A 25,846-nucleotide genomic window follows, 5' to 3' on the forward strand; every position below is an offset into this window, starting at 1 on the left:
ACGTGGTTTTACTGTACACTGCTGAGTCCCTAATCTCCTCAGAAGCCCTTAAACAAGTGAAGTCACCTTGAGAACTTTCCTCAGGTAAAATGCATAAACTCTTTCCAAAAAGGGTGATAAATGCATGGTGGCAAAACTCATATTGACTCTTCACTAATCACTCCCCTTATGCGAGCTGGTAGTTCACATTATGGCTTTTTGAGGGTTGTCTTAAAGAAAATAATGTGAAGCTCATGTTTTTGTGTTAATATGTGTATTTGATTGACCAACTGGTCTAAAGATCTGCCAGTCTTTGCTTTTTGTTGACTGGTTTGCAGGAGTTTGCTGAACAGTTCTGCTTGTAATAATTTACTAACTACGTGTGTTAAATGTTAATGTCACTTGAAGTTGCAGAAAGTCTTCTTTAATTTCAGTGTTATTCAACACACATTCTGCACTTCTAGAAAGATGCACTTGCACATACTCATAGGCTACAAAAGGAGATATTTACCAAGCTGCCCAGGGACATGTGACAGTGAGGTTGAGGCAAACTAATTCCCTACTGCAAGAATTTACTGCGTGTAACTATTTTAAGTCAATGTCACATGCTCAGACTGGCTATGAAGATCAATTTGCAGTAACTTTCTCTCGTTTCTTCAGCCTGACTTCCAGCTCATGTTAAGCAGAACAGTTGCAATATTTCCTTTCTTCTGTTATTAAGCAGACCTGAGGCAGGGAGGAGGTCCCAAGGAATGCTTTGAAGTCATCATTCTGGAATGTGCCATTTCACACATAAAAGGGACTTATGTGTGGTGAGTGCTAACAGAAATTGTGCTGTGATGAAACAATGAGAAAACTGCCTTTTGTTTGTGTCTCTTCCCTGCTTTTCCACCAAATTCTGTATGCTGCCCTGGGTTCTCTTTGGCTGCCTGTCAAATCCCTGAACATGAACTCCCTCACACAGCTTCCACAGGACAGGGCTGTTACTCACTGCTTTACCAGCCCTACTGAGCTCCCATCCCTTTCCCACACACACGAGTGAACACAGAGTTCACAGAGATTCCTGGATGGATTTGAAACAGGTTGGATTTAAGAGCCCTCAAGCTTTGCAGATCTGGGATCATACCTAAGTAACAGACCTTCAAGGTCCTGCTTTATGTAAGACTCAGGTCCAATTTCAAGGGCAGCTTAAGCTGTCACCAGCTGGCACTGCTGCTGGAAGAAGTATCCAGGCTCTCTGCCTGTCCTTGAGTGACCCCATCTATTGTGCCAGCAGAAATTTCTGGCACTGGTTCACTCAGAGAAGGCAGCCTTTTGACTACATCCTCGTGCTGCTTCTTCCAAAAGTAACTTTCCATTTGTATTAATGTTTTCCCCCCACCCACTGCTGTAAAGAGCTGTACAATGAGCTGACATGATGCAAAAAGCTGCAAACCTGGCCTAAACTCCTGGTCCTTCATTCTGCCCAGCCCTGTGCCAGGGACAGATCACTGACATTCATGTGTCTATTAAAGGCAGAAGTTCTTAAAACAAAGAGAGGAAATATTTAACCACAGCAGCTGTAGAAACTTCTCAAACAGTATGAGCAAGAAAAAAAATAGCACAAAATAAAATCTCATCCAGTCCCATTTTCCTTTCTGATGTCAAGAAGAAATACTGTAAAAAGGATCCCTTTTGTCACTGGGAAGCCAGTGAGTTAAAAACACACATAGGAAGACAAGCTTTCTGGAGGATTTCAGATGAGGGCTGCAAGATGGCATAACCTGAGCACAAATCATTTGTGTCACTGCCGGTAAGGGTGGCTGAGGAACATAAATCAAAGATGGGATGGGACTGTCATGTGCTCCCACAGCCCTGTGGGCTCCCCTGAGGGAGTCTGAGGCTGCTTTTGTGGGGCAGAGTAGGAACAGAGCAGCTGGGTTTCAAAACTGGCTGTGAGCAAATGTGCAGAGATTTAAACATTTTTTTGGGTTTTTTAGTCCACCAAAACCTTATGAAGATCGAATTCTAATCCTTTACACAACATGTTTACAGCCAAATACTTCAATTATTACTAACAAGAAGTTCACTGGTGCTATATGAAATTTTAAAAAATTGTGATTTTATATCCTGATTAATCACCTATGTTTGTAGATCATTTTTTCCAGCCTACATGTATAATTGTGAGATATTTTGAGATCTTTCAAAGGCAAGTATTGTTCAAAACTCATTTATAAACAGCAAGACAATGGCTATATTTTTGCTTTCCTCATCATATCTCTGGCTGCCTAAGGAACATACTAAACCCCTGCTCTTTTCACTCATCTGTAGGAATAGGGCTGAATGAAAAATAGCCTTTTTTTACACAAGGATATGCTCTCCTCATCAAAGATTGACTCTTTGCCCACTGAAAGGTGTCATTAAAATAATTGTTTTTAATAGTAAAAACCTCATAAACAGACTTTAAACCTAGCCTTCTAATGATGGTAATGTTATAAAAAAAAAAAATTTAGAAAAACCCCCAAGCTGTGTGGTCCCACAGAAGGTCTCTTGCTAGTGTATCAGAAATGTATCAGAAATCCCTCTGGTGTTGGGGATTAATTTGGGCCGCTCTTCCCATCAAAGTCAGTAAATGCAGCTCTCTCTCCCAGCAACAGGTATCGAGCAAGGTTTAAGAACTTTAATCCTGAGCCTACCGAGAGAAAACAAAAAAGGCAAAAACCCCTCTGAGTGCCTTCGGAATCCATCACCCTGAACTTCTCAGTGCCTCACTCTTCAAGTATTCTAAACACTGAAAGACATCAGTCCTTGTAAGAAGTAATTCCTGATCCACTGAGAAATACAGACAGAGAATCCAGCAGATAACAGCAGCACTCGTGGAAGTTGCAAAACACAGATGAGGTCAGTAATAAAGGTTAGAGGAGGGGAGGACGTCACAGGACTGGGCTTTGTTTGTATTTCTGGCTTTGCAGCTTGTTTTTCACCTGCACTAGAGAATATGGGTTTTTACTGATTTCTGTTCTTCATCAAGTTAATGAGACACGCTGCAGGACAGCTGATCTGAAAAACACCATACCCTGAGGTGCTAAAGTAAAAGCTGCTGCATTGAGTCTGTCATCCAAAGTGGTGGTGTGCTTGTTTAATGATGAGTGGTTTGCTAATGGCAAGGAGGCTGGGATAATTAAAAGGATCAATTTTCTGAAGAGGATGTCGTTGTAATTTTATATAATTGAACTGTTATCTGTGTCCAGAATTCTCCTAATTTCTTAATGCATTCAGCATTCAACAGCTTTAACTGAAATTGCTTCATTTACATTGTAAATGGGTAGGAATGGGTTCCTCCCGTAGTTGAAGGGACATTGCTGGCAATGTATCCAGGCTGGCTTTGTAGTGGATACAGCCCAGACACGAGTCAGGACGTGAAAATACCATCTTAGTTCAAGATTCCCAGTCAAGACTATCCCTGGTACTAAAATAAAAAAGACAACCCAAACTATTTTATGGAAGTAGATTTTGCTGTCTTACTTTTAGCAATTTATGTGCAACACATAAATGCACATTACACAAAATATGAAAGGTGCGATGAGTTATATTTAAACAGCAGCTCTCCAATCGCAGAGTAGCAGAGTAATTGTAAGGCACGCTTTCCTTGAGAGAGGCTGTATTAGAAAGGTGAATTAGGAGAAAGCGTTAATTAATGATTTCTTCATTTCAAGCTGCGCTCAAGCGCTGCTCTGTGATTACAGACAGGTCTGCGGCCCTGCTGTGGAGCTGCTGTCACTGTAACCCTGAGCACGCACCGAGCAGGGGCGGGACCAGCACCAGCGGCTCCTCCCGCGGACCCGCCGGGTCCGGCGCTCTGCGGGGGACGGGCGCGGGGACACACATGGGGGCACACACGCGGACAGACACGCGGACGGACACGGGGACGGACACGCGGACGGACACGGGGGCGCCGCCCGCTCCCGCGCCCAATTATGGCCGCGCGCGGGGCTCGCGCGCCGCCGGGCCAATCAGGCTGAGCGCCGCGGACGCGCGCGCTGTCCCGTGACCGCGGGCNGAGCGGCGCGGCGCTCGGCAGGGCGCTGGCCCGAGGGGCCGCCGCCAGGTACGCGGGGCGAGGCGCGGATACCGCGGGCGTGACAGAGAGGGGCCGGTCTGCCGGTTAGGAACTCGCCGCCTCTTTGCCCGAGACAGTGGCAGAGTGGTGAGCAGTCCGTCTAAGGATTTAAAAACTGAGGAAGCGCCCGGATGTTTTCCGCTTCAGATAGTGCAACAAGTTCCTTCTCACCTGAGCATTTGTAAGGCTGGCTGCAGCGGCTTGAGAAAAACAATATGCTTTGGTGAAGAGTTAACCTTGCAACTGAAAGAAAAAAGAGCAAGCCGATGAGAGAGTGCGATTTGAAAATCTTAGTGTAAAAGGTTCACCTGTTACCACTGTTATGGCAGTGCTGCTGTGTCTCTGTCATCCTCGTAAAAACTGTCAAAAAGTGAAACAGAGATTGGTTCATGATGTCAAATTTTATGCAGTTATTTGACAAAACTGTTAGCTGTGCAGTGGTAAAACGTAACATTGGACCACATTTTTTACTGTATATTCTTTGTGGTGTTATCTTAGTGTTGTGTCTGCAATATTAAATTCGTTCAGTCCTGGTCAACAAAATTGCTGTTTTAAAGAGTAATTTATTAGTCTCCAGGGCAAAATCAATTGCTGGAAGGGTGTTTGGTATAAGGAAAGCCATTAAGTAACTGCTTGCAAACTCAGTTTAAAAATGTCTCTAGTGGACGCTGCAAGGATCTTGGCAGCTGGTTTTAAGCAAGCACAAGCTGGATCAAACCTGAAGCCTTGGAGCCGGGGACACTCCCCTCCTGCATTGTCCCCGGAATGCACTCTGTACCTGCTGCCTGCTCGGCAGAACCTCACTGTGCTCACCAGCAGCCTTCAAGGGCTCAGGTGGTAAATTAGTCTCCTGTGCTTATTCAGACTGAGATGCTAATGACAACACTTGCTGATGCACTAATTTTTTTGGGATACAAACAGCTGTTGGCAAAGAATTTGAATGGGATCAACTCGTGTCTCAGAGACCATAAAGTCAGATATCACTAACTTGATGAAAGCATCAGCTGGGGTACAGTAAACACATTTGCCCTGGCATGCTGCTGGCACTAATTTCAATGTTTACACTGAGGAGTTAAGAGAGCCATTTTTTCAAAAGGCTAACCTTCAGGCTTAAAAAATTGTGTAGTTATTAAAAACATTAAAAATCACAGAATATGGATCACTTACACATGCATGTCATATTCCAGAAATGCTTCCTTTTCAGGTCGTGGGAGTTGGGTGGTGCCATGATCAGTCCTCAAGTGCTCAGGGAGGAAGCAGTGAGCAGCAGGAGTGAGTGGAGATGGTTCTGTCACTGGCAGGAGATAAATACAGAGGAGGCAGGTGTGTCTGAATTCTAGAATGGACTTGGTTTTTCTTCAGTGTCAGCTTCACAAAAATGCATGAGAGTCCATGGAAACCAAGGGATTTCTTAAAGAGATCTGCTTTCCTGACCTGGGAGCCAGCCCAGCACATTCTCACAGCATCTGTTCTTCAGATAAAACTGGGAGAGGGATGGAGTCTCACCATACTTAACCTTGCCTTCCTTCAATGGCAAGGACATAGTCTTTCAGCAGCTGAGAGATTATTTGTAGGGATTGTTTTTCAGCCCTGTGCCTGAGACAAGTTCAGATAAAACTGCATGAAACAATAGACTGGCACAGCATTACAGTAAAAAACAAACCAAGAGACCAACGCTGGTAACTGGTTTGGACTGTGTCCTGTACACGGCCCCAGAAAATGGAATTTAAATCATCTGTGCAGAATGAGGTCTGCTCCAAACATTTGCACACCTTCTGTGAATCTGGTTGAGGCAGCTACAATGTTACTGGCACTCTGCCAGCATTCCTGTCAGAGCTTTTCCTAAACAGTCTTGCATGGTCTGTGTGGAAAAAACAGACTTTGTCCACATCCCTTGAGATACTGTTACAACCATTTGCAGAGCTGAATAAAGGCTTTTAAAGTAGACCTATCCTTTCTTGATTTTGACACAATACTTCTGTCCCATTTTCGTTTCTTTTCAACTGCAGTGATTACAATGTGTTTTCAGGCATCATGCTTCATATCCCAGTTGCATAGTTGGTTTTTAAAAAGTCTGTACAGATTATTTCTAGCCAGCTGCTAATGATGATTATTTTCCTCTAAACTCTACCAGTTTGTTATTTACCTGACTCCTAATACAGCAACCATATAAGATGATGTGCTCATGGGTAACTACTGTATTTCATCAGAATTCTAAATTATGCTGGACCATATAAGATGATGTGTTCAGTCATGGGTAACTACTGTATTTCATCAGAATTCTAAATTATGCTGATTTTTAAAGAACATATTGCGAATTTTAATTAAATTTAATTCAAAATTGGTAACTAATTTGCTGACTAATTTGGTGCTTGGTAAAACAAAAGAACAAAAAAAAAAGAAAAAAGGGCATCTACCTGTTCATTGTGCCTAAAACAACAGCAAAACAACCAAGCAAACCCCAAAGAAGCCTAGTTCTGAGTAAAAGAGGTTGGCTCCATTTTTAACCACGTGAATCCAGAAGTACAGTCCTGATATAGTTAGAGGAAGATCAGTCAGAGACCTGGGTTACTTGTTAGCTTATGTTTGTAGAGTCACTGTGGGCAAATTGTGCCATTGTTACTTTGCTGGTGCCAAAATTCAGAGCTTCTCAGGCAGCATTTTGCATCTTGGCTGACCTGATCTGAGCAAAATCAGTGATTTAGCAGATCTGTTAAACATGGTGAATACTTGTTAGATTTTAGTGTAAATGTCCACTGAGAACACTGAGGTGCAATCTCAGAGTTACTGGTACTTTTAAAGGTAATTTGTTAAGTTTTACTTCTGAAAACTCTGCATCCAAGGTTCTGGTGATATTTCCTGAAGGAAATGTTGAAAGCTGGGTAAACAAAGCACCTTCTGAAAGGACTTCCAAAATGAAATTGTTCTTTTAAGAGAAGGGGGGCAGCAGAGGGATTATAGCAGAGTTCAGCTTTCTGTTTCCAAGTGAAACCTTCTCTACTTTGTGTACCCAAAAGGGTAAGTATTGCAAAGTATGCCTCGTTTGTGCTATTAAGAAAGCAAAAGCTGTTCTGCACACTAAGTGCATGTGAGACTTGAGCTGAGCTTGAGCTGCCATGCAGCCAGTGGTTAATGAAGCCCTTTGTATTTCACTCTGCCAGGTACTTCTGTCATGACTAGGGGCTATTTTTAGTTTCTCTTAGGGAAAAAAAAAAGGTGCCCCTTGTGTTTTTGACCGTTTATATTGTTACAATCCTTTGTTTTTCCATCTGGCTGACATTTTCTGTACTGTTATACAAGAGATGGTTTGTCTTACCTGAATGCATTGTTAATTATTTTGCTGGTAGGAAACACATCTAAAAGCATTTTCCCTGTTTCAGGCACTTGGCTTCTTGTGGTGTTCTGATGACCAGAACTTCTCCTTTGCAAGCACCTGTAACGAGCCATACTCTTTCAAGAAATTTCTTCAATGTTGCCACACCACTAATAAATAAAAGAAAAGAATATTCTGAAAGAAGAATTATAGGGTTGGTATAAAACTGTGGAAAGATACTTTAAATGCTTATTGATTTTGTATTTGCTGTAATTAATCCAAAACACTAGTAGTTCAAAAGCCTGAGTATCCCTGAAGACACATGTCCCTGAGGCTCTGGGACCTAGAAAGGAATTTTGACTTTCAGAGTTTGTTGAGATTAGGCTTACCAGTCTGAAATTGAATAAAAAAAAGTAGGAACCCAAAGCCCTTGTCCCATTGCAAGAAACAGCAGAAATAACTGTTCCATTCCATGACAAAACAAAACCAACCTTGAAATGGAGTAATACGCTAAGAATTTCATCTAGCAAAATGTGAATAAACCAACAGGTGTGAAAACCCTGTTCCATTCTCTCCCAAACACACGCTAATGTTTGCACTCACATTATATTACACTTCTCAAGATTTTCTTACTTCTTTAAAAGAAGAAAAATAATTCTGTGATGAAGAAACTTCTCACAGAAAAAGATTTTGAAACCTAGTTTACCTTCAAGCTAGTGGGAAAAATCACAGTTCATTCAGTGGTACTGGGATCTGCCCCCAGTCTCTGGTCCACAACAGTATGAACTGTTTATTAGCATATTTTTTTGACTATACTTAAAATTCCTTTTTGGAAAATTCTTGAACTGCAACAGATCTTGCCTGGCCACTTAAAGAGGGCCTTTGTCCAATAGTCCTCACTGCTAAGTACTGTTGAACATATGCTTCATTTTAAAGGAAATTAAGCACATGCTTAGTCCCATCTGTTTCAGAGTCAGAATGAAAAATTAAAAACCATAGCTATGTCATACTTTGCCATATTACAGCAGAATCAGCTAAAATGTTACCTTAGCAGTGTTTCATCTGATTTCAATACCCTGCCTGAGCAGGGGTGGTGGACAAAATGAGGTCTAGAGGCCCCTTCCAACATCAGCCATTTTGTGATGCTGGAAGGTTTTTCCATTGCATCTGGTTTTTTAATTAAGCTTTTTTTAAGGAAGTTGGTGCTCCTCTGTTTAAACCTTATGAAATATAGTACTTGAGTTTTGGTACACCTTGTCTTGGGACCCATGAAGTGTGGATTTTTTTTTTTTTTTTGTGCAATGTCTAATGTCTGCCTAAATGAAGACACAGCTGTGCTGGAAAAAATGTTTCCATTTGAGGAGTATGCATGTTTACCTGATATTGCAGAAAGTAGCAGGCATTAGGTTCATTATTAAAGTTACTGCTGGATGGTGTATAATATCTTGCTTCTTTATGCAAAAACAATTACCAGTGTATTGCTTTTTTTTCCTCTTAATTAGCATTTTCAATTTCCAAAATCAGTGGTAGTGACTATGTCCACCTTTCAACTGCCTGTGCCATGTATACCATGTTTGAAACTTTTTAATGCTAATTTGAAATTTAAATACCTTGTAACTGTAATGTTCATGTGTCCATTTCCAGGTATTCCATGCAGGAAATGTATGAAGTTGTTGCTGTTGTGGAGAATTACAAACTCTTTGTTCCTTGGTGTAAAAAGTCAGACATACTCTCGAGGCGCTCTGGCTACTGCAAAGCACAGCTAGAAATAGGATTCCCTCCTGTAGTAGAGACATACACATCAATTGTAACCCTAGTGAGACCACATTTAGTTAAGGTAATTGCCTTTTTCTTTTCTCCTAACCATAATTTTCCTTAACTTTTGTTTGATGAAATTTGAATATTCCAGGAACATCTTGCTTCAAAACAAAATCAGTGCTGGAAGTTCTTTGTGTGGCTCAAAACTTGTGTTGCTTTTCTTTAAAGACTTTAGAAAAACTGGGGAGAATTTGAATGTGTTTTAAAACAACCTGCCACATGAGGGAGGAGAGGAAGTCACTTTTTAATTTGTCTTTACTGGCAAAGCTGGCAGCCATTAAATGAAGATATTAACATTTTTGGGGGTTTTTTTGTTTGTTTGTTGGGGTTTTTTTTTAATTTTGTCCAAGCCTCTCTGAATGCAAAATAAGTACTCAGTTAAAAGTTGTCTCACAACTCTAGCTTCTGCTGGCTTAATGAGCTTGCAATCTGTCGTTACTTTTCTTCTCACAATTTTAACTAGTTAATATGAAAAGCCTAAAAAAAGGCTAAGCTTCAGTACAATGTGCTGAAGAGATGGTTATTCAATATATTGAAGAGAAGAAAGAAGCGTGGATTTAAAGTATTTTTTTTTTACAATTAATTGGTTCAGAAGAGAAGCAGTTATGTTTTTCCTTTCAGCTTTTTATGAGCAATAATTAAGAGAAAAGTAGAAAAGCATCAAGGAAAAAATTTTAAATTATGCCTGGATCTTCTGTTTGTTTGCCTTGCATGTTCAAATCTGTTTTGGTAAAGAATGGCTCAGAACAGATTCCTTATAGCAAAACTGCCTCTCCCTTGGCAGATCCTGATTGGTTTGGAATAATTAGTGCAAATTATAGGATTTGATTGCTGTTGAAGATAATTGTTTGAAAATCCTGTTTCACTATTCTTTTCTAGACTTTTTAATAAGAGACACTTAACAGAAAATGAGTTTCTGAAGTACAGGGCACATGGAAATTGGAAAAGGAATATACAAAGTGCCTTTATTCAATATCCTTACTGATCTTGAAAAGAAAAAGAAAATTCTTTATTATAAAAAGTTGAGCAGCTATAATGGAAATCTGACTTACGTGCTGAGAGCTTTCCTTTTCTACACTTTCCTGAGAAGACAGGCTTTTTTCTTTCACACAGCTATCAGATTGGCTTACCAACTCTTTTTCCCTCTTAATTCACTCAAAAAAAGAATTCTTAGAAAAAAGACTCACAAAAGTGATGAGGAAAGCCATTTCTTCAGATTGCCTCCCCTGAGACTCATTAGCCTTTTCTCTGCTGCAATTACTTTTCCTAGAGATTTACATTATGTCCACAGAACTGCAGGAACATTTTCAGGGAAGTGATGTGTGCTTGGACCATTTCACTGTCCTCCCAAGTAACTCCAGGCAAAGGAGGAGCCTTGTGAGCTGCTCAGGCACAAAATGGGAATGGGTTTGTTGCTTAAGGTTTTCCCCTTTTTAGGGCTTAAACAATGTCAAAATCAGATTGGTAACAGCAGTTTTTTTTGAGGGGTAAATGATGGAGTGAGTTTGCTACTTTAAGACTGGAAGAAAGAGGAACACAGTAGCAGTTTTCCCATTTTTCCTGCTGTTTTGATAGCAGGAGGGAAAAGCAGGCCCAGCTCTTTGTATCTAATCTTCCCTCTACTCCTTTCCTTTCTGATAAAGAAGTAGCAAGGCCATGCATTATCTCATTCCTGGAAAGAGAAATGTAGGTGTTTTTGTGCTGGTGATTAGTCTTTGGGATGAGTCACCTCACCACAGCTCTCCAAGCCAAGCAACACCCATTCCCTGGGGACAGTCTGTTGGAGCAGAGCTCCTTGGGATAACAATAAAACTTGTAAAAAATGGCCAAAAAAAGTTACAGAAAATTTCTCTACAAATTCCAAACCAGTTGAGGTTATGTATTTGGATGTTCTATGCATCATGCCACAGATCTGTTTTATGGCACTCAACACACAGTATTTTCCTCTGCCTTGGGAGGACCTCAGTTATTTTGCCATAATTGACATCTTTGCATATAGGATCTCATGCTGGCTGTGCTGTAAGAACAGGTTTAACTGTGCCACAACCATCACTATTTAACAAAATGCAAACACAAGCTTCAGTAATACCTGTTTGTCACATTTGTAAAAGCCTAACTGTAGCTTGGTTTTCAAAACTTTATTTTAGGCGTCATGCACAGATGGAAAACTCTTTAATCACTTGGAAACAGTGTGGCGTTTGAGCCCTGGTATCCCTGGTTATCCAAGGACATGTACATTGGATTTTTCAGTAAGTATGGTAATTAAAACTACCACATGCTAGGAACACTTATCTTCAACTGAGGGGGCTTTTTAAAATGCCTGTACTACTTCTTTAAACACTTAGACACAGAAAACAAGATAGCTTTAGTAAATTCTGTCCAAAAAATACTTTGCAAACTTTCCTGCTGGAAACCACTTCAGTATCCTTCAGAAACAGCAGCCTTCTGTGAGGTGTCCATGTCTCATAAAACAGTCTAGAACAGGCACCTCTCACCCTACAGTTCTAAACACATTGAAGTTTTTATAGACAGTCTGATGCAGGAGAAATGCTGAATATACTTTGCTGTTTTCTTTAATCACTCTACAACCTAAATGCCCTTGGTACCAGAAAGTCAGGGTTCTGCCATCTGTCCTGTTTGGGCTGCAGTTTGGTCAGTTTAATTTCCTGTCTTCCAGTTTTACTCTTTGATGTATTTTAAGCCTTACTCCTTCCTTCTCTAATACAAGTGTAATAGATTTCTGCTGTCTCTAATCTGTAAAGGGATATCACTGCAGCCCGAAAGTATTGCTCTTTAAATCCAGTACCTGATTTAGCCTGATTTCACTCCCAGATAAGCTGTTTCCATTCCAGTTACTGCTTTTCCACGTTCTCTGGTTTGTCTGCCATCACATTTTTTTCTTGCATTTTATAACAAAGTGTATAATAAAGCATTGAACTGGGGGTTGTCACAGGCTGCAAAAGTACACAGAGCTGGGCTGATCCTGCTGCCATCTGCTGGAATACCCTGCTTTGAAAATTATCTTCAGTGAACAGGAAAAAGCCTTTGGAGTATTTTTAAACTAGCACATTAACCTCCTTGGGTTATTAGCTTTCAGCTTATTACTGTATTCCACTTCATACAGTTCAACAGTAAAAATTATAGGTGCTCAAAGAACCACATTTTTAATGGTTTGCATGTTATGTGCTTGTGTTATTTGTATTTCTTTAGGCAAATAAGCATCAACTTTCAGCTTATTACTGTATTGCACTTCATACACTTCAACAGTAAAAATTAATCTACAGGTGCTCAAAGAACCACTTTTTTAATGGTTTGCATGTTATGTGCTCATGTTATTTGTATTTCTTTAGGCAAATAAGCATCAATTCTTTCTACTAACATACATAAGCTATCTTTTATCCCAAGCCATAAATCAGTTAAAAAACTCGAATTAAACAACTGTTTAAAGCCTACAATCTAAGTACAGGCTCTGTGAGAAAACAAAACCACACCTCCACATACCAACATTTTGACATTTCAGGTCAAGAACTTCAGTTAAATGGAATCAAAACTGAACTGGATATGGACATTTTCATTTTCTTGGGGGAACACTATCAACACATCTTACTGCTTACCCTGTTTTGAGGCAGCAGAGGAAGCCAGTGCAGCTGGCTGAGGTTAACTCTGCCAGTCACTGCCCTGCTGCTGCTTGCCTCTAGGCACGTGCAGCCAGGGATGATAAGCATTTCACAACAAACTCCTCAAAACAGGCCCTGCAATTACAGATATTCCAAAGAAAACTTCAACTTAAGAATGCTTGTTTGCTTTAGAAAATGTTATTTGAGTTTCAGGCTAAGCAGGTTCCCACATGCTGCTATCTCCTGTTGTGCCAGCCTGATTCCAGGAGACATCCACATACAGCAGGGAACTTTCCTACTTTGGTTTCAGCTCTGAAATGATTTGGTTCATAGACTGAAGCACACCACCACTTTTACCAGCTTCAAACTTCATTAATTAATTAATTAATGTATACTGTGCCTTAAGATTGACATAATTGCTGAACACAATGCCAGACTCGGCATCCCCCCTGTGCAGAACTCTGCATGCCCTCAATGACAGCTCTCAGACTTGCAAGAGGCACATTAATTGTATTGATGCTTGAGGTCAAGCAAATGTAAATGAAGCTGCACTTGGCTTTTGGGCCAAGCTGTTTAATTACTTCTGTGCTACTGCTTTGCAGTTAACATGCATTGCTCATAAGGAATTGGGGAGAAGCTGTATTTGCTCCTTGGGGCATTAAATGTGATTTTTCAGGAATAACAAAAATTACTTAACTCCCAATCCCTTTCATTGACTGCTGGTCTCACGTTGGGAGTGGGAGCTGTTGAGGTGGGAGATGTGACACACAAGCCAAATCTGTTATTTTAGTCATTACACTGCTTGTTCATTGACTGCTGGTGTCAGGTTGGGAGTGGGAGCTGTTGAGGTGGCTTTCCCAGAGATGTGACACACAAGCCAAATCTGTTATTTTAGTCATTACACTGCTTGTTTGAACCTTCCATGACTACTGCCACCAATAAGGAAAGACTGATTTAAAACACTGGCATTTAATGAGTAACTATTTCAAGGTGCTTTTAAGTTTCCTGTGTGTGCTCCAGCTTACCTGTTAGTCTGTTGTCTTGACACGCAGGATTTTCTTCAGACAACTTTTGTCCACCAAGTGAATTCTGTGCACAAAATAACAGTTATTGTCAGTAGTATTTCATTACCCCAAACCTCTTTTGTAATGAACTATTTATTAAAGAAAAGACAGTTTAGGTTTAGTTTACTTCAGAGAACTGAATGAGAGGATTCTCTTAATGGAAAAGCCCAGAACATGGATTTCCTTCTCAGCCACATTGACCTATTCCTCAGCTTTAACTGTTCTACAACTTACCCGCAGCCTTCACTGGAGATTCTTTAACAGAGTTGCCTATTTGTAACAGCATTTTACAACGGTATATATAGGAAAAATAATTACATTTTATTTTCTTAAACAGATTTCTTTTGAATTTCGTTCACTTCTACACTCAAAACTTGCTACATTGTTTTTTGATGAAGTTGTAAAGCAGATGGTTGCTGCCTTTGAAAGAAGAGCATCCAAACTCCACGGCCCAGAAACCAGCATCCCTCGGGAGCTGATGCTGCATGAAGTTCACCAGACCTAAAGGAAACTGTAACAACCTCAGCTATAAACTCGTTTGTACACTTCACCTGTACAAAGTGCCGTGCTCCTCCTTTGGGGCATTTATTTCTTATCTGAGCTTGGGTGTGATCTTGCCCTGTGCCAAACACACCTGCTCAGACAGACAGACATAGAATGCTCAGAAGCTGCAATCAAGTGCAGCTCAAAGCCTTATCAGTAACAGACCTGGCAGCTCCTGTGAGCCGGGCTATCTCAGCTGCCGTTTAACACCAACGGCTCCTGGAATCACAGCCCAGGCTCTGCCTTAGCCGAGCTCCTGGGGTTTTTCAGCACTGTAACTTATTAACTCAGCTTTGTGGGAATGTAACTTCAGAGCATCAGCTCAGCCAGCTCTGCCCAAGCAGAGGCCAACTGACACACTGGCTTTCCCAGAGAATGGCTCCGTTTGGCAGCCAGTGAGGAGTGGTGCTTTGAATTCAAATGGCAAAGGTAAGTCAGGGATCTGCAGTTGCTCCTAGAGTGACCAGCAACTGCTCTAGCAGTCCCCTCGTTTTCAGGGATGAAATGCATAAGGAGTACTGTAACCTGAGTGCAGCAGTCTCAGCTACAGCCAGTGGTGCCCAGTGGACCTGTCTGGAATTTGCAGTACATTTGGCAGGCTGAACTTGCTCCTTGCCACTCCTTCCCTGGCACACTCTGCACTTTGGTTACCCCCGTCTCACCTAATGCAAACAGAACACTTTGAAGCAAGTGTTACCTCTGAGAACCAGGTACCCGTGCTGTCCTCCCTGGAAGCACGTAACAAGAGGCCCTGTGCTTCCGTGCAGACAAGCACAGCCAAGGCCAGCTGTCATAAATCATGCAAGAGAGCACTAAACCTTCATTCTTTGAAGTTTTTCAGCACCATACTCCCACCGTGATAACGGCATCCTGATTACATACATGCTCAGTACTTCTAGTCCTGAAATACTCTCTTCCCAGTCTCTGAAGAAACCAAGGGAATAGGTTTGAACAGATTCTTCATCTTTACTTTATGCTGCCTTGCATTACCAGATTTCCTTACTGAAATTAGGTGAAGTTTCAGCCCAGGTGCTGAAGCTGGTCCTTTCTCGGCAGCACATGTAATCCATATGGTTATTAAAGAACAGCATATTTAATAACATAGAAAGGTATGTTTCAAAATAAAGACAGCCCTGAAACAGTTTCAGATAATTTTACTTAAAATTAGAATGTCACACATTCCATCTGAGGAAGGATAGTTCTTAAGGGCAGGAAGCTGAGGAAAGCAACAGGTGGATTAAGGTCATTTGTACAGAACTGAGAAGTTGTAAAGCAGTTTTGATTGTTGAGGTAATCAGATATAAACATACACAAGTTTGGGAACAGCATTGTTCTGCAGGCTGGAAAGTAGAAAAGACTGCACAATGTTAGTGGTGGTGTCAGGTCAAAGAACACAGAAAGAGGCAAAGCAACATTTCTAGTGCAAAATAACTAAATCCTGCACCCCTTACCAGAAAGGAGGAAGGTAAGAATGGAAGGCTCAAGGTGAGGAGGTAATCACATATTACACCTGAGCAAAGGAAGGATCTAAAAACCCCAGAACCCTTTCTTAGCAGACTCACCTGTTTGGTACCCTCGGGGCACTTCAGTTCCCCTGGGACTGTGAAAGGTGCACAGGGCCTGTTCCAGCACGTGAAACAACCACATAGACAGGGCAAAATAAAGTCAGTGCACGTGCCTTGTTTTCAGAGCATTGTTTAATATTTCAAAGAACTGTAGTGCAGTTCAGTTTAGATATTTCTTACCAAAATTAAAGCACTTGCATTTCTGAGAAACATTCTAGACAAAGGAATGTTTCTCGGAGTGAAATGCCCTGTCATATTTTCAAGCATAAGTGTCAATTTCTACTAAATCTTAGAAGCAACAGCAGGCTGTCCAGGCTCTCCCATAACTATGGCTTTGTGTGCAGATGAAGGAGGTGATACATTTTGTAACTTTTGAGCAGTTTATTACATAAAGTTCACGTAACTCTATTTGCCTACTTTGTACACAATTGTCTAGTCTCACGCACAGTGGCTTCCAAGTTCTTTCGAGTACTGGCAAGCACCAAGAAATTCTGAAATAGAATATCAAGTGCCTTCATTAAGTTCAAATCAGGACCTTGGTAGATGGATCTTGCACCCAGTTATCAGGAATGTACAAATGTCTTTATTCAAAAAATACAAAATAAATTATCTGTAGGCATGGACAATGACTGTAAACAATTACACGTGTGTTAAATGAAATCCGGTAACTGATGGTTACAGTGATTCTTTTCAACACCAGCCTCACTTCAGTCACTATCCATCCTCTCACACTGATAGCTCAAGTTTTTGAAGTCAGAACTGTCAGTCTTTAACAGCACAGCTCATGATGCATCCCTACCCCAGGAATTAGAACATGCCACCTCCCATTCCTCCACCCATCCCACCCATTCCTCCCATTGGCGGCTCCTTTTCTTCTTTAGGAACTTCAGTCACCACTGCCTCTGCTGTTGACAGGAGAGACGCAACACCTGCGGCGTCCATCAGAGCAGTTCTCACCACCTAAAAATAAGCAAGAAACTACTTAAAACCTGCTGACCACCACAGGAGGTGGGAGGAAGCAAAGTGAGAATTAAGATCTTTAGGTTACCTTAGTTGGGTCTATGATTCCTTTTTCTACCATATTTACAAAGTCCCCAAGCATTGCATCGTAGCCAACTTCTGATGGGCTCTGCAGGATTTTTTCAACTATCAATGATCCTTCAACACCAGCATTCTTTGCAATAGTCATTGCTGGGATTCTCAGTGTTCTCTTGATTATTTCAATGCCTGCAAGAAACAGGATAGTTGGAACTCCGTGTACAAGCACCACTCCCACTGCCAAGGAATGCCCTAGTGCTGGAGATCAATACAAAGAGAAAATCCTCCAAGCAAGAACATAAGCTATTTTTGTCAGTTCCAGGAGGAAAGGTTCTCTGCTACTTGACACTTGCTATCAAATGAAATCTCTGCAGGATATTCACGCATGTTTTACTTCAACAAAAAAATAGTAAGAAGTATTATTACTCTGTATTTATGTGTAACATGACACAAAGCCTTTTTCCATTTGATTTGCCACACAGTCTCTTGAGCATTATTAGATTTTGTCTGACTTTAAGAGCCAGCCCCCAACTCTAAACATTTACCACTCCGTGCTGGGACACTGCTGCTTTACTGCTACTGGGTCTTACACAGTCCAGTCAGTGATGCAGTTTAAAAGCTCCTTCCCACTCAAAAGCAGACACCACCACACCAAAGAAACGTGATGCTCCTAAGATCAAGTAACTAAAAACTCACTGAAAGCTACCCAATAAAGCCTGAAGACAGCAGACAGCCTGCTCGTATCACCTCCACACACACCCTCCAGTCATTTGCTTACCAATTCTCTGATCCTCGTTGGCTGGGGTTAAGGCATCTAGGGCTGGGATGCAGCGCAGCAGGGCACAGCCACCACCTGGCACGATGCCCTCCTCCACGGCCGCACGGGTGGCGTTCAGGGCGTCGGTGACCCTGTCCTTCTTCTCGTTCACCTCCACATCGCTCGTCCCACCCACCTGCGAGCAGCAAGCCACAGTCAGGGTCCGCACCAGGAGCCCGGCTGGGACAGCTCTGCTGCCACCAAATTAAGCACCAGTGCCTAGGAAGTGCCACAAAGCCAACCCACCCTCTCCCACACTGGCAAGTCTTCTGTACCTCAGCACTCGAGAAGCCCAAGCTTTAGTTCATCATGATTTTACCAAGTTCTTAATACCTTCAATACTGCTACTCCATCAGAGAGCTTGGCCAGTCGCTCGTTGAGCTTCTCTTTTTCATATTCACTGGTGGTAACCTCTAGCTGTTCGATTATTTCTTGAATGCGTTTTTCAATCTGAGCCTTTTCACCCTTCCCCTTGAGCAGCATGGTGTCATCTTTTGTCACAATGACCTCTCCAACTTTACCAAAGTCATGAGGCTGAATGTCTTCCACATTTAGGTTCAAACCCTCTTCTCCAAACACCTGAAAGAAATTATGTGAGAAGTTGGAATTCACAGGTTCCCCATACATCAGGTTTTTCTATCTACAAATACACGAACACATACAGCAGCTAATGGTGCAAAATAACCACATTACTGCAGTTCCACCCTCTGAGTAAAAGCCTCTTCCTGATATCCAACCTAAACCTGCCCTGACACAGCTTCAGTGTTTCCTTGGGTTCTGCCACTGGTCATCTCCATGTATTTTGAGAAGTTACAGATCCTGACATGTCATTGACTGAAGAACAGTTTGCTGGTTGGTTACTTTGTGCTGCCATTACCTTAAACATGAAGTTTTGTTTCAACAGCTTCCCCTAGGTCCCAATATCATGCTATGATTTTGAAGTGCATATTAAAAAAGGGCAGTATAAAGGGACATTAATCAGTGCCATCAACTATATGCAAAATTTAGTAGCAAGAAAATTCATTCAGTCAATTCCAAGCATTTTAAATAATTGTATTTGCCACATCTGGGTCCAGGCAATTAATATTTATAGAGGCAGCAATTGCCTTGGAGTTCCTCCTTCCCCTTAAAAACCTAAATCCTGCAAGGAAACCTCATATGACTTCAGTCAGCTACAAGGACATATGGTTAGCCAGGACTGCATTACACAGCAATTATCATTCTAAAAAACAGGAAGTTTCAAACATCAGTTACTGTTACATTTCTGAAAGAACAGAACACAGCCTGCAACCCACCAAATACACGCCAATGACCTAAAAATGCACAGTATCTTCCTCCTTAAAATGCATTGAAGTTCCTTGGAGCAAAAAGCCACTTAAAACATCATTACTTACAGCGCCACCAGTAGCAATTGCCATGTCCTTAAGTTGGTTTTTCCTGTTGTCACCAAAACCTGGTGCTTTTACAGCAACAACCTGAAGGCCAACCTTCAGTCTAAAGACAAAAATTCAGAGGATGAGTTTAATAACTACACCAAATTATTTCAGTGCAGCTCTAGCAGTCAAGCAAACAAAGAGACCATCACAAACTGAGGTGGTTTTTTATAAAAAGGCAGTTAGGACACAACTGAACTTCTGCCTGAGTGGATATAAAGCATGGTGGTGTTAAAAGCTGCTATTTCTTTGGCACAGGCAAGAGAACAAGCAGCCTTACACCATAGATAAAAAATGGATTTTAAGCCTCACCTGTTCAAGACTAGAGTGCTGAGGGCTTCTCCATCAACATCTTCAGCAATGATGACCAAAGGTTTGCGGTTGGCGTTGGCAATTTCAAGAGCTGGAACTATGGACTGTACACTAGAGATTTTCTTTTCACTGATTAAAACATAAGCGTCCTGGAATTCACATTTCTGCCCTGCAGAAACAACATGCATTTTCTGGACAATTCCATTACAAAAACATATCAAGCATTCTTTTAACTTGAGCAGGTGCTTTGGAGCAATAGTTGCACTTTCCAGCTGCATTAAAAAAAGACAACTTGTTTTCTCCAAGACCCCACTCTCAATTCTCCATTGTTCTGCTGGGTTGCAAGGCCAGCCTGATGTTCACAGAACACTTTGCAGGGAAGAAAAAGGAACCCCCAACACCCCAAGCTTTCACCAAGTTCAAGTTTTCTGATGGGAAAGGACCCCCTGCTCTATTTGCTGTGGTGCGCAGCACAAGGGACTGTAAAGCCTTTAACAGGTGCCATTATTTCTGACTGACACAACTTACTGTAACTCACCTTTAGTTGTGTTAATAAAATATGGAGAGATGTAGCCTCTGTCAAATTTCATACCCTCAATGATTTCCAGTTCATCGTTTAGAGTTTTCCCATCCTGTTTAGATGTAAGAAAGTCTGCATTAAAATCTCCTGTCTGCTACCAAAAGCACAAGTACAGTTTTAGCATATCATGTGAAACAGATTGAAAGGCTCTGGATCCCACATCAGTTTCATGTGCTTCTCTCCAAAACAGAAAGAAGGGAAAAGGGAAGAGTGATCAAACTCTGATCTAAAGGAACTGGGGATGAATTATGGTGGGAATTATGGAATGTGAGCTGCAGCAGCAGCATCACATGTGACAACAGCCCAACAGGAGAAGAGACAGTCCCTTGGCCAGTTCTCACCTTGACAGTGATCACACCCTTTCGCCCAACTTTTTTCATTGCATCCACATGTGACAACAGCCAGCCCAACAGGAGAAGAGACAGTCCCTTAGCCAGTTCTCACCTTGACAGTGATCACACCCTTTCGCCCAACTTTTTTCATTGCATCAGAGATTATATTGCCAATTTCCTGATCTCCATTTGCTGATATTGTGGCAACCTGAAAGAATAAGACATTTAATCTCATTTTCCAATGCAAGGTGCTTCCTCATGATAAACAAAAAAAATCAGAATAACCATTTCTGACAAGGCAGGGCAGTGGAGTGCAGCACACTCACAGCAGGAGGCAGGAACTCTGTCAGAAGGGCTCAGGCCCTTGGGCAGCTGCAGCATAGAGCCAGATTCCCTGCCCTGGGATCACACCCAGGCCATCTCCGGGCACAGATAACCCAGGACCACCAACACACCTGAACCTGAACTCCCACACCCTCAGTGCTCTGCCATCGCTTCCATTCACACCAGACTTTTGCTCCCATCAATTCTTCCCAAGTACACACATTTATGTTTTAAGACCACACTTTGGAATGAAACTTGAAAAAATCTGCCAACTTCTGAACTAGCTTCTAGCAGTGCAATTGAAGAATATTTCTGATATATAAAGAAAAGTACCCAGCATCAAGATGCACATAACCTACTTCACAAAACTTTTTCTGAGAAGAGCTGCCTAAATTTCAGTTACATTTCATGGTGTGTTTTTTCTTACCTGTGCAATTTCTTCTGGAGTTGTAACAGGTTTTGAGAGCTTCTTCAGCTCAGCTGTGATGGCATCCACTGCCAGCATCACCCCTGAGATGGACAGGGCACTTGTGAGTGAACAAAGCAAGGTACAGAGCACAGAAAACACAAACCGAGCACCCACCCATCACAATGAACAGGCTTCCTTTCAAACAGAAGCCACACTGCAAAAATGCATTGTTTGCATCTTCAAAACCAAATAGTTCTTGTTCCATACTGCCATTTGTGTATGCAGTGATGGGTTTTTTGAAATTGATGTGAGATACTATCATGATGGAAATTTGTAACACATTTGTTTACATGGCTAGAGTATTAATTAGATGCAGAAATGGCTTTAACTGAGTTCACTCACGACAAATAAGTTGAGACTCCATGTAAAATAGTACAATAATTAGACAAATTATTAATTGTTCAGAGTCTGCAGTATAAAAAAACCCCAACTGTGCTCTCTAAACATCACATAACCCTTTATGGTGGCTCTTCAAACAGAAAACAAATCAAACTTAGGAGTTTGCTTACACAGCTACAGTATTAATTAAATGCAGAAATGGCTTTAACTGAGTTCACTTACAATAAATTAAATAAGGTGACTGCATGTAAAATAGTACAATGATTAGACAAATTATTAATTGTTCAGAGTCCGCAGTATAAAAAACCCCAACTGCGCTCTCTAAACATCATATAACCCTTTATGGTGGCTCTTCAAACAGAAAACAAATCAAACTTAGGACATGAAAAACAAATGACAACAATTAAATATTAACAACAACAGAAAAAAAGTTACCCCTCCTAATTTCTACTGGGTTGGCTCGTCAAACTTAGGACATGAAAAACAAACGACAGCGATTAAATATTAAAAACAACAGAAAAAAGTTACCCCTCCTAATTTCTACTGGGTTGGCTCCTTTGCTGATCTTCTCAAAGCCCTCCTTGGCAATAGCTCGTGCGAGGACTGTTGCAGTAGTGGTACCATCTCCTGCCTCTTCGTTGGTATTGTTGGCAACGTCTTGAACTAACTTGGCTCCGATGTTTTTGTATTTGTCTTTCAAGTCAATTGCTTTTGCTACTGTCACACCATCTTTTGTCACTTTGGGACTTCCCCAGCTTTGTTCAATAATAACTGTTCTTCCCTAGGGGAACAAAAAAAACCCCATTAAATCCAAGCCAACCCAAAGCATGTTACTCTCAAGAGCTCAAGTGAAAATTCTGAACAGTCACGGCTGAACACCTGACACAGAGCATTCAGCTGGAACTTCTCAAACACACATTTTAATACCAAGGTTCTCCAAAACTAGAAAAATGGCTCAAAGGCTTTATGCTTGGACAGAATGACACTCCATTCTTCAGCCATAATGCTTAATACCAGTCTGCACTTAAGTAACACTGACCTTGGAGAAAAAACTGAAGAGTCCCTCTAAATGCTGTTTTTTACCCCAAAATAAAAAAGATAATAACTCAAAGAACCAAATTTCCAAAATTCTCATCAGATCACAATAAACATTCTTTGTGATTGAAAAATAAGTAATACAAAGCTCAATTTGTTGCATGTGCTGGAAGGTAAAAAAAAAAGCAGACTTGCAAACCTCAATAGTGATTAGCAAAGACAACTGAGAACACTTCAAATTTGTGTTCATGTGTTACAGTAATTTCTCAAACACTGCAAATTACCAAGCTTTTCCCATCTTACCTCACACTTGGATCCAACTAAAAAGCTGGAGTATTGTATCTAACAGACAGAGCTAACAGGGGAAACTGTGAACCATGCAGGGACCACAAGGCAAATGCACCTGCACAAGGCCACTGCTTGTTCACAGATTAATTCCACAGCCACCAACTGCCCCAAACAATCGTGTTCCAGTGTGAGCTGGAGGCAGCAGAAACTCAAGGAGCCACCTCTGGTTCACTGCTGCCCTGAAGCTCCTCTACCATCCTGGCAGCTGGGGCTGCTGGAAGAGGAAGGGAGCGAGTGCCCCACCTGAGCACTGCCCTCCCACCGGCCTGCACCCTGCCCTGCCTGCTCCCTCAGGTGCTGCCAGAGCTCTCCCAGCACAGGGGGGGATCACGTGCCAGGCGAGCGGGGCAAGGATTCCCGGTGCCCCTCCCCTGCTCAGGGCCCACACATCTGCCTCAGTGCCCCAGCAGCTCTGGCTGCCTGCCAGGCACGAGGCCTCGCTGCTCCCAAAGCAAGGAAAGGTTCTGCTTCAGCTACTCGGGCTGAACCTGGGCAACAGCTTATGGAAATTTACCTCTGTGCCATGGAACAGTTATGCCAAAATGCACCCCTACTACTATCTTATTTGACCTGCATCTCTAAATATAAAAATGATTCAATAAGAGAACTCCTTTCAGGAGTTCAACCAGTACATTTTTCATATATTGTCTCGTAGTTTGCTTAATTCTGTTCTGTATTTTGATATGGCTCTATTCCTAATGTTTGGTTTGCAGCTTTGAGAAGAAGAGCACAACAAATAAAGCCCTCCAGATAAATCACATGAAGGGGCTTGCTGTAGCAAAAGCACCTGCCTGTCTTCCTGAAGAAGGGAACAAACACCACCAGTGACTGCACAGGTGTTTAGAATGGTCCGGCATATTGAGAAGCTGAGCTCCCACACAAACCAGTTCTGTTCAACATGCTGGAGCAACACCAAAAGATTGTGTGAGACTGCAAACTGGGCTCCTTAAAGTGCACAACAGTGCCAAAGGAGGTTTCCTCACCAGAGCGAGGTTTGTTAAAAATGCCAGAAGCAGACTCAGGCACTGCAGCACAACCTCTCCATTTTCACACTAAGAACAGCATGACACAAAAATCCCCTAAGGTTACACAAAGTTGCATCAGCAACTGCCCTTTAGCCAGTGGATTAGAACTGTGCTTCAGCATTCACAGAACAGCCTGATTCAAAAAAAACAAGAGTTAAATTAACCAACTACACTTAAACTTTGTTCCTTTATGGAAGTAGCCACAGCTTCCTGACATAATTGCTCCTTAACCTTCATCTGCTGCTCAGCTTTACGGTATTTTTGCCTTTGAATGAAGCTGGTAGAGCACTAAAAACGTGCAGAGAACACATGAAATAATGTTACAGAGGCCAGCAACCCTCAGAAGAACTACCATGCACATGCTGTTACAGGGAACAGATATTCACACAAGCCCCAAGAAAATCAGTGTCTCTTCCTCAAAAAGAGGAATCTCCTTTCAAGCCCTACTGCACGTGGCATGACTATGCAGAACACCACAGCTGGTTTTCCAAGAGACCCAGATGTCCCTTACAGGACACAATACAGGCTAACACAAGTGAATGCCTCTACCACAAAATTTCACTTAGGCTGGCAATAGTCACCAGCCAACTGAAAACTCAACATTACACTTGGGATATTTTTAAAGCTTGTTAATATTTAAAATGTAAACTAACACAAAATTGTAATTAGCAAAAAAAAAAAAATTAACAAACAAAACAAACATCATAAAAAAATTCCAACCAAGCCACCCACATGGTAATTAACCCACCCCATGACACAGGCAGTTACATTATCTACTGCATTGTTACAGGTTATCAACTGAGCTGGTAACACATTATGCACATCTCCTTAACCTTCAAAGGCTTTAGACGAATATAATGTACCTTTCACAGGAATCCAAGCAATTTTACTTTGTTACTGTGAAAAGCACATGCTCTACTGTCCCACTTTTGGTGACCATGAGACCACAGCTAGCTGCTTGCAGGAGCCTGTCCATTCCCCCACCCCTTTGGGCTGCAGCTCTGCAAACACAATCGTGCAGATTCACAGAGAGAAACCCAACCACCGTTCTCTGTTACAGTATTTTTAGCCAGGTCTGTGGTAAGAGAAAGGCCAAGTCTGCCATTACCTTTGGCCCCATGGTGACAGCTACAGCATCTGCTAAAAGATCTACTCCTTGCAGCATCAGAGCTCTCGCGTCTGCTCCGAACTTCACATCTTTTGCATAGGCTCGCGTTAGATGGGGGGCGAGGGCTCTGGACACTGGCCTTATCTGACGGAGTACTGTAGATAAACGGAGCATGTCTAAAACATTAAAAGAAACGTAGAGAAAAACAAAAGCATTACGGCTTTGCACAGCTACTTCTACAGGAAAAGAGGGAGAACACATTCAGGAAGTAAAGCAGGCACGATGAATACTGAATTTCTCGACCGGCCGAAATCAAGACGCACAACCACCGGCAGGTACCGGGCTGCGTGTCCCCGGTCCCCACGCCGGGAGCCGCGCGAGCAGCTCCTCCCTGCGCGGCCTCCGGCACCGCCGCGCTCCTCCCGCCGGGAGCGGGGCAGGACACGCCGAGGGCACCGCGCGGCTCCATGTGCTCGGCGCGGGGCCGCGCCCGCCCGCGGCCGCAGCAGCGGGGCCGTGCCGAGGGCAGCTCAGGCAGGGCTCCCGCACGCCGCCACGCCGTCAAGGGCGGACAGAAGACAGACAAGGCCGCGGCCGCCGCCCCGGGCCCGGCGGAGCTCCCGGGGCGGGCAGGGCCCCGCGGGCACATGGCCGCTGCACCAGGACGCGCGCAGCAAGGTCAGCGCCG

At 42.4% G+C, this 25,846-nt stretch overlaps 2 protein-coding genes across 3 annotated transcripts; one reads left to right on the plus strand and one right to left on the minus strand.

The window, feature by feature from the left end:
- The first annotated feature begins 3,983 nt into the window (after positions 1 to 3,983).
- COQ10B (coenzyme Q10B) lies at positions 3,984 to 14,440 on the plus strand. 2 transcript variants are annotated; one of them, XM_039714514.1, is made up of 6 exons: positions 4,016 to 4,066; positions 5,283 to 5,401; positions 7,459 to 7,605; positions 9,036 to 9,228; positions 11,357 to 11,458; positions 14,228 to 14,440. In XM_039714514.1, exons 2-6 carry the CDS (start codon positions 5,361 to 5,363, stop codon positions 14,393 to 14,395), a joined length of 651 nt encoding a protein of 216 aa, XP_039570448.1. In that variant the 5' UTR covers positions 4,016 to 4,066; positions 5,283 to 5,360; the 3' UTR covers positions 14,396 to 14,440. The 2 variants fall into 2 exon arrangements, with proteins under 2 accessions (XP_039570529.1, XP_039570448.1); XM_039714595.1 differs by lacking the exon at positions 5,283 to 5,401 and having other exon boundaries at positions 3,984 to 4,066.
- A 2,124-nt stretch (positions 14,441 to 16,564) lies between these two features.
- Positions 16,565 to 25,336, minus strand: HSPD1 (heat shock protein family D (Hsp60) member 1). The gene is made up of 11 exons (XM_039713906.1): positions 25,159 to 25,336; positions 22,171 to 22,423; positions 21,262 to 21,344; positions 20,623 to 20,718; positions 20,137 to 20,230; positions 19,599 to 19,767; positions 19,248 to 19,347; positions 18,187 to 18,432; positions 17,815 to 17,989; positions 17,047 to 17,225; positions 16,565 to 16,958 (listed from the first exon to the last, which is right to left on the minus strand). Exons 1-11 carry the CDS (start codon positions 25,330 to 25,332, stop codon positions 16,806 to 16,808), a joined length of 1,722 nt encoding a protein of 573 aa, XP_039569840.1. The 5' UTR covers positions 25,333 to 25,336; the 3' UTR covers positions 16,565 to 16,805.
- Positions 25,337 to 25,846: the final 510 nt, after the last annotated feature.

Source organism: Passer montanus, unplaced genomic scaffold (assembly GCF_014805655.1).
Source record: "Passer montanus isolate IOZ18808 unplaced genomic scaffold, ASM1480565v1 scaffold1, whole genome shotgun sequence".
Classification (NCBI taxonomy): Eukaryota; Metazoa; Chordata; class Aves; order Passeriformes; family Passeridae; genus Passer; species Passer montanus.